This window comes from Hibiscus syriacus, unplaced genomic scaffold (genome assembly GCF_006381635.1).
Source record: "Hibiscus syriacus cultivar Baekdansim isolate YM2019G1 unplaced genomic scaffold, ASM638163v2 tig00110236_pilon, whole genome shotgun sequence".
NCBI lineage: Eukaryota > Viridiplantae > Streptophyta > Magnoliopsida > Malvales > Malvaceae > Hibiscus > Hibiscus syriacus.
In genome coordinates this window covers 290,684-299,883 of record NW_024062640.1, presented here as the reverse complement: position 1 = coordinate 299,883, position 9,200 = coordinate 290,684, and the positions used below count along the sequence as shown (strand labels likewise).

The 9,200-nt window shown below is 33.1% G+C and overlaps 1 protein-coding gene across 1 annotated transcript; it reads left to right on the top strand.

Moving 5' to 3' along the window:
- Positions 1 to 425: 425 nt before the first annotated feature.
- On the top strand, positions 426 to 1,659 carry LOC120114609 (methylesterase 17-like). The gene is made up of 3 exons (XM_039135461.1): positions 426 to 656; positions 739 to 879; positions 1,486 to 1,659. Exons 1-3 carry the CDS (start codon positions 426 to 428, stop codon positions 1,657 to 1,659), a joined length of 546 nt encoding a protein of 181 aa, XP_038991392.1.
- The last annotated feature ends 7,541 nt before the right edge of the window (positions 1,660 to 9,200 follow it).

Here is a 9,200-nt window from a genome sequence, read left to right as displayed (position 1 = left end):
CTTTTCATATCCACACTTCACATAAACTTACAATTTGTTCACATATATATACAAGCATCTAATCTAACCACCTAACTAACTCAAAACTGTTTCTAACTAATTAGAAACAGAATAACAAACTGCAAACTTAACAAACTATATTTTTCTGTTCAAACTATCTGTTGTTGTCCGAATCCATTTGTTTCCATCAATATATTTATTATTTTTGAGAGATGGATACGAAAACAACTTCAAAGTTGGACATTCAAATTTTAAGCAAATGAAAAGGTAGGACAGCCTGGACAGAGTGGTTAAGCTATACTTATAGCCAATAGGAAATAAATGGAAGCGTGATTAAGCTTAAGCAAGAGGTGAAGGTACTCGCAAGCAGAGGCATCTTTCTTTCATTAAGAAAGAGAGCAGAGCAGAATAGATCAGATCGAGAGATGAGCGAGACAAGCGAAAAGATTCACTTTGTAATGGTGCATGGGTTCGGGCATGGAGCCTGGTGCTGGTACAAAATCAGGAGTCTACTGGAAGCATCGGGCTACAAGGTCAGCTGTATTGACCTCAAAGGCTCGGGCATAGATCCATCCGATCCCAACACCATCTTCACTTTCCAAGACTATAACGAACCCTTGATTAACCTCCTCTCCAACTTACCTCAGAATCAAAAGGTAAACTTCACCACCACCACTACTACTCTTACAGGATTTGCTAATATATAAATTATAAGTTAATTAGTTTTGGCAAAGGCAGGTGATACTGGTCGGACACAGTGCTGGAGGTCATAGCTTAACCTACGCCATGCGCAAGTTTGTCAACAAAATTCGTATGGCCATTTATGTCAGTGCTACTATGCTCAAACATGGGTTCGTCACCCCCCAAGATTATGAAGATGTAATTACATTTCTTCTCTTATTTATAAATACATCATCATATTCACTCTCTTCTTTTTACCATCTCTTTATCAATAAGAAAGTGATTACTACTACTAATTTAAGTCAGTGTAGTTTATCCTTTGGGTTTTTACAATAATATTTAGAAGGACATTAATTTGAAATTAAACTATTAAGATTCATTATTTTTTTTCTAAGTGCCAGCGCGAATCGCAATAGATGTCAACCTTGCACGTCTTCCGGTTGCGCTGGCCTGCGTTGAAGCTCATCAATCCCGAGGAACCGTGAATAGGCCGGAGAAAATTCGGGTAGCGTAGGATGATTTGAGAAATATTATGTTAAGAGATGAATCCAGCTTGTATTGTAAATTTCTAGGGCCGATATTTTAATAAATTTATAGTAGGGTTTGAGGAAAGAGTGTCAAAGTCCCGGCTTTCACTCCTGCTATGCATGTAGTATGGTATATAATAAGTTATTAATGTCCAAAATGCATGTGTATCGTTTTAAGTTTCCTTTAATTCACACTTTTGCTATGCATATATTTTTATGTTTAAAAGATAAATTAATAGTCGAAAACTAATGGTGATATATAAACTGGAACATGCAGGGAGATCTAGATTTATCCGTGTATGGTGATGTAAATGAGAAAATATATGGTTTAGGAGCTGATCAGCCCACTACCAGCATGATAATCAAGGAGGAGTTTCAACGCAAAATTCTTTATCATTTAAGCTCTATAGAGGTGAGCACAACATCATCATCGCAGTGGCGGATGCACTAAACCCTCATAGGGGTCAAGTGCATCCCTATTATTTTTAGAAAAATGGTTAAATTTAGTTTAATGTGTTAAGAAAAAAAGAAAAAATTACAATTTTTGCATACCTATTATTTTTAAGAAAAGAAAATTAAAATTTTGGACTCTTATTCTTAAATTTTTGGATCCGCCACTGTATCATCATCATCATAATGATAGTGAGGGACTTGAAATATGATCATCATCATCATCAGAACTCGACTTTGGCTGCGATGCTGGTGCGACCGGGACCTATGAGACCATTTTCCGGTCTTCAATTTACTGAGGGAGTCGACACGGAGAGCGTGCCAAGAGTGTATATAAAGACATAGCAGGATCGAGTGTTGAAGCGAGAACGACAGGAGGCGATGCTGAAAAGGTGGCCGCCCTCTCTAGTGTTTGCTTTGGAAAGTGATCACATCCCATTTTTCTCCACGCCTACTCATCTCTTTGCCTTTCTACTCAAAGCGGTGGCTTCCGTCAACGCTGCAACTTAATCTCTACTCAATCATCCATGCGGACTGCTATTTTTTATTGCAATGTGCTTCTCTCTTCTTCAATGTCTAATAAATCTAGAATAATATTTGATGATCAATGTCTTTATTATTATGTATCAGTTGACTTCCAATTTACAATTGGAAAATAAAATCTTGATTAGAATATCCTCTCTCTCTTTTCTAATTTAAATAATTGATGAGGTTTGAATCTTATTTATTTTAGTTTTATGGAGTGTTAAAGTTCATTTCTTTAAATCAAATTGGTATACTCTAGTCTCCTGTCCAAGATACTATGCCGGAACAACAACAAACCTCATTTACTCCCGGCATGATCTCGCAATAAACAATTTTGATACAACTAAAGACATATTTTCAATCACATATTTTCATTAACATTAATCGAATATTATATATATATTTTTAAGACCTTAAATGTAACACCTCAACCCGTACCCGACCCGGATACGAATCCGATGTAGTACATTGACTTTTTAAAAACTTGACTTGATGAAAACTTTTTGAAAATTTTAAACTTATATTATTATTCAAGTGGTGAAACCTTTAAATCAAATTTACTTTTGAAAATCCAAACTCACATTTAAAGTAAATACTTAATAATTTACATAAATATAAAATAGTATGTTTACAAAACGGATCAGAGCATTTCAATTTAAACATTTTGATACATGCCAACAATTTACAAAATAACAAGAAAACCTATAGTTTAAATTTTTCTGATCTGATCTGATCTTCTTACTACAGCAGAAGTGGTCAATAGCGGCGTTTAAAAGCGCCGCTAAAAATACTGTGGGTGCAAAAAACCACAAAAAACACCGCCATTACGGCCATCGCAACTATTAGCGGCGTTTTCTACTTATAAATGCCGTTAAAAGTCAGGTTATTTAGCGGCATTTTAGAATACAAACGCCGCAATATTTTTGATATTTGTAGGCGTTTTGTATAAACATGTTCGATATTTAGCGGCATTTGTGACCACAAACGTCGTAATAGAATAAATATTTCGCGGCGTTTGTAGTAAAAAATGCCACAATATATTTGATATATAGAGGCGTTTGTAGTAAAAAAACGCCACAATAGATTTGATATGTGCGGCGTGTCTGACAGAAATGTCGCAATAAGTTAGTCATTTAGCGGCGTTTAATCGTTTAAACGCCGGTATATATGCACTCCATTAGTTGCGTTTTCCCCCTAAAATACCGTTAATCGAAACTGATTTTAACATATTTTTTCGTATTTTGTATTACCCAAATTTAACCTATAACAATATCCAACAACTTATAGTAAATTTAATTAAGATTCGAATTAAGTAATAATACATAAAAACATAAATAAATCAAAGTTTACAAACTTTGAAGTTAAATATTATGTAGTTTAACAACTCTGAATTTCCATAAAGTAAGTATTAAGCTAAAAAAACACCTAGGATGATAAATTCTTCGTTTGATTCTACTGCATCATCTTCCTCATAGCTTTAATTTGTTGTTGAATTTCTTCATATTTTCTCTGAAATGATGTTTCTCCCTCTGCTCTCTCTGCTTCTCTTGCTGCTTCTTTTGCTTCAGCTTCGGCTTTCATTTGAACAATATTTTCATCAAATTCACTCAGCTGTTGTTTTAATCGAATAACTTCTTGTTGAGATGACTGTTTGTGTGATGACATGTACTGAGACGAGCAGGATCCAAAGAATTTGGTTGGACTAACAAATGATCCCTGACAGCGAACTCGACTATATCTTTCAGGACCGAAAACTTCAGCAATAACTTGATTTTCAATCTCCTCCGCATTAATAGAAGCATGGGATGAAGTCGTAGCTTCGTATTCTACCCTTTTATCGCTCAATTTTTCCTAATAATCAATTTAGAACGTAGAACAAATTCAATAATTATTTAAAATACACAATTTCATACTATCAATATAACATAATGAAAATTATATGTCCAGTAAATATACCATAATATATGCAGCTTCAGGAGCCATAGGAGAGACATCTTTTTTGTATGTGTGATTTCAAAGAGTTGTATTCGACCAACTCTACTGTCGGACATTATTTACTACAATGTAGAATATAAATTAATACTTACAAAAAGTAAGAAATAATAGAAAAAAATGGTTAAAAACTATATGCCTATATGCTACCAACTTGAAATGACTATATGAATAATCATAATAAAAACGTGAATACCTGTTCATGATGTACACGAGCAAAGCTCTTCGATCCAGCAATGTGAGTAAACTTTTGTTGTTGCCTACTAGCAATACCAACGTGCTCTCGGTCCTACAATTTGAACTCCACATGACTTATAAAGTCAATAATTTAGTGACATAATATTATTTTCAAAGTGCATCATACCTCTCCTTTCTTTGAACTCCAAAACCTGACGAATATTCATTTCTTATAGCTCCGAACAAAGCCAAAAACAATGAGATGATCATAGACAACTTGACGAATATTATAATTAATGTTAGCAAACTTCTTACAATGGCAAATAATCATATTCTCCTGGCTTGCCTTTTCAAAAGCTAAATTTAGAAAAGTTTCTACTCCATTTCGATAGCTGTCAGTTACCCTTGACAAATCCATCCAACTCTTATCTATTTCGTATTTCTGAAATATCAATTTCAAATGTAAGCAACTAAAAGATACCTATAGAGAATTAATTTAAGTATGTTATACCTATAAAGAATGTTCTAAACTCGAAATTACTTGTTTTTTAGTCTGTTATCTAGTCAATTAAATAACAATACCCTAGCTAGCAATTATAAAGTTTGCCTCACCTACTGCTTTCTGCTATAAAAGTTCCTACAAAACACTCATCACTAGTGGGGAATATACTTCTTTTTTATCATACAAGCTGAACGAATGCAAAAAAAATCTAAGTATCTAACCCTTCTAGTTTATTAAAAATCATTCATAAGTACATAAGTACACATCAATTATTGATGGTTTATTGTTTTTGTTCATGTTGATGATAGATAGAAACGTTGTTGCCAATTATACCCAAAGTTGAATTGATTTTAAAAAGCTTGTGGAAATCAGCCTGACAAGTTTGCAATGAAGGGTGTTCGTTAAAATGCCCTGATTTTCTATTTGTTTTCAGTAAGAAATGTTCAAAACTGCAGACTCTGCAGCAAATATTGTGGTAGGGCAATTCTTAGCAATATCGAAGGTATAAAAAAATGGAACAATGGCATCATATTGCTATTCTTCACAATCTAGCATAGAGCACTGACAAGTTTGGTAACAAATACTGGACTATAAATGTTATATGAATGTGATATCATAAGCTACTATAGTCTAAAATAAAGCCCTATCACATGGCCTGACAAGAATGATCACTTGGGTAAGCACACATCCTGCTATAGTTTATATATCTGTAGTAGCTATAAGAATGATAATTGGTGTACTATTGTGCCTATGACTGCTAGAAAAATTCATCTTGGTGAATCATGGTTATATGGCGAAGATAAATACAAATACAGCAACGTCGATACTTACTGTTTTCTTTTTCTACAATAAGAAAGTAGTCTTATTTAGCAAACAAGAAAAATAAAAATCTTCTTGAAGAAGTCTATGTATCTGGAAGAACTCAAGAAATATAGCAAGAAAAAATGACTAGATTACTGAACTTGCAAAGACATACTTAACCACACTACCCATAATGAAATTTTAAGTAGAATAAATAGAGGAATGTTGTTGATGCCTTGAATAGAATGATCTACATCTTAAATCATGTGTCAGCTAAATTAATTGGATTTAAGCAATTGAAGAGAGATTATTCAAGATGCAAATATTTCAGCTAATACATGTTGCATTAATGGCTGGACAGTAAGGTGAATATCCACCCTATTCCATACATGATAGTTTTCTATTTAAAGATACTCTCTTTTATCTTCCAAAGCACTTGATCTATTCATCATCAGACTCAAGAGATGAAGTAGGATTAGACCTATATTCTGGCGAGCAAGGATGAGACAAAATAGTTACCTATTCGAAGATACTCTCTTTTTTCTTCCAAGTGCTTTCATCTCTTGTTAATAAATTCAAGACTCAAGAGATGAAAATAGCCTTGGCCTTGCATTATGGACTCTTTGATGTGACAAAACAATAGTCGCGGAAGATATTATTCAACAATTCTACACTTCCCAATTTGATTTATTCCATCTGAAAATTATATTTAGCAATGAAATCTACAAACAAAACTAGCATTCAAGATAAGCAGATTTCAAAGATGATAAGTGTTTACTGCGTATATTAGACCAGAATGATTTCCTACAAGCACTTTCAAGAAACTACATTTATAAACTAATTGAATAATTTATAAAATAATGCAACAAAGAAATGACAAAATCTAAGTTAAACTAATTGAATGAGAAAAAGCCAGTGAATGAACTCAAATGTGAGAAGAGATAGAAAATTAGATCAATAATTTAAGTTAGGGATTAAATTTTTTGAGTTTTAAGAAATCAGTTTCATATTTGCAATAAAATTATCGAAACACAACTGATGAACTTAGAGTTTTTGAGTTTTAAGAAATCAGTAGTAAGAGAATGGATCAAAACGTGCAATGGTGTTGTAGTTCGCCGGTGAGATGGTCGATTTGGTCGTCGGGTAAGACAGATGACGTCGTCGATTTGAATCGTGAGAGGCCAATTGTTGTAGCAGAGAAGATGCCTTTAGGAAAAGTTTAAACTATTTTAGGGATCAGGCAGGGGAAGAGGGGGAGAATATATTTATCCCTTAGCGACGTTTCTACTGATAAACGCCACATTTGAACGTGTTTTTGCGACATTTTTTTATTACAAACGCTAATATTGTATAGTTATATCGCGGCATTTGTCTCAAAAACACCGCTATAGTAGTAGCTTTTAATGGCGTTTTTACAAAAACGTCGTGATATTTTAGAGTTAGTGGTGTTTAGAGTATAGGATTCCGCTATTAACATCGCTGTAGACCTAGGAAGATGAAGTGTATGTTGCGGCATTTTTTTTTAAAAACGCCACTATAGATAAACTCTAATACAGCGTTTGTATAAAAATGTCGCTAAAGTACTAATCTATTGCGGCGTTTCTTGAAAAAACGCCGCTAAAGTACTCTTTAACGCGGCGTCTAATGGAAAATCGCCACTAAGAACGAACCCTATTATGGCATTTGTAAAAAAACACAGCTAAATTACTACTATATTACGGCGTTAATTGGAAAAACGCCACTATAAACTAACTCTATCGCCGCTAATGTACTACTCTATCGCTCGTTTATTTAAAAAAAAAAAAAAGTAGCTAAAGAATCATTTTGTGGCGTAGAATTGTCCCGAATGACCACATAGAACCCTCGACTCCTGGCATGCCAACTATACCTCTAATTCTCATACATATACCTTGGGCTTTAACCATATAATTAGTTATCAATTCATTATTCATAGTGTGTTTTATTTCAATAGAGCACATTCACATAAGGTACTTTCATATAGAAAATTCTCACTTCGTACATTTATATATAAAATATATTCACATATCTCATTTTCACATACTAGTAAACATCATGTCAATACATTCATAAATACAATTTATGTAAAACATATAAATATTGCATAAAATAAATAAAACTGTTTTCGATTAAAAACTTTGAGGTTGGCTTATCGCAAGCAGTCCCCATATCTATCATAAAATAAATAACTTACACTCACCTTTGCCTCATGTAACTCTTAAACGAAATCCTTTTAACTTTCATTCAGTCTCTTGCCATATCGCTTCGATCAGTATGCTTTCATTCCAAATCTACACATCAATATGTCTAAGATCAATACCAACTTTCCACTAACGAATAACCAATTTACACTTACATAAACAAAATTACAAACCTAAACCAATATTTTAGGTTGAATAGTATCGATACCCCTAATACAAAACCGATACTTCTCTTTTATGGTACCGATACCCACTTCAGTATCGATACCATTTTAACATTATGGAATTCCATTTTCGATTATGGTATCGATACCTTCCTCTTAGTATCAATACCTCCACATCAATATCGATACTTCTTCAATTGGTATCGATATTGCTCATCCAATTCATATTATATCCTTCAATTGAACCCTATAGTATGGTACTGTTTCTCCAGTACCGATACCCTTACCCAGATTTTACTTATTTCACTTCGAATTTTTCCTAATTTTTACCTAAATCTCTTACTCTTATCTCCAATCATGCCACCAAACTCAAAACCATTTATCCTAACTAACTTGCATTCCTTAATTCTCTTATAACATCCAACTTTCTCCAAAGAACACTTAAAACTAAAAATCACATCAAATATTCAAACTTGTTTTCAATCACTTCTAAGGCTTCAAATTTCTTATTCACACCATTGACAGGTCAAATATGTTTTTAAAAACCAATTACCAACCAAATTTCATCTATACACTTGAACACCCATTTTACTAAATCACTTTTAATTCCATAATCACTTAGTTATATTCATCTTTAAGTTTTCCTTAAGCTTTTATATCACCCAAAGACTAAAAACCAAACCAAAAATACACGAAACCATCAAGTTAAATTCACTTACCTTTGAAATGGTGTTCACGGCAAAGAGGAAGAAGAATAAGAAGATAACCAAAAAGGGTTTCAGATAATTCTTTTCTTTCTCTCTCTTCTTTTCCCACATGTTTAATATCTTTTAAAAAGAAATATTAAATTCATTTCCTTAAAAAGACCGTAATGCCCTTCCAATATTCCATCTTTGATAATAAGTCCTTTACACAAATTTTTAGAATTAATCTGTGAACTTTTCAATTTATTCAAATTAAACCACCAAATTTTAAATCCTTATATTTTAGTCACTAACCCGATGTTTGGGGTATTACAATTCTCACCCTTAAGAAAATTCGTCCTCAAATTTTCACTGTGCAAAGAGATGAGGAAACTTTCTTTTCATATCTTCTTCATGTTCCCATGTTGCCTCTTTTACTTTGTGATTTCTCTAGAGAACTTTAACTAATGAAATTTTCT

Coding starts and splice junctions, on each gene's coding strand:
- LOC120114609 (XM_039135461.1), top strand. CDS start 426: ATGAGCGAGACAAGCGAAAAGATTCACTTTGTAATGGTGCATGGGTTC. Junction 657..738: donor ACTTACCTCAGAATCAAAAG/GTAAACTTCACC, acceptor TGGCAAAGGCAG/GTGATACTGGTCGGACACAG. Junction 880..1,485: donor CCCCCCAAGATTATGAAGAT/GTAATTACATTT, acceptor TGGAACATGCAG/GGAGATCTAGATTTATCCGT.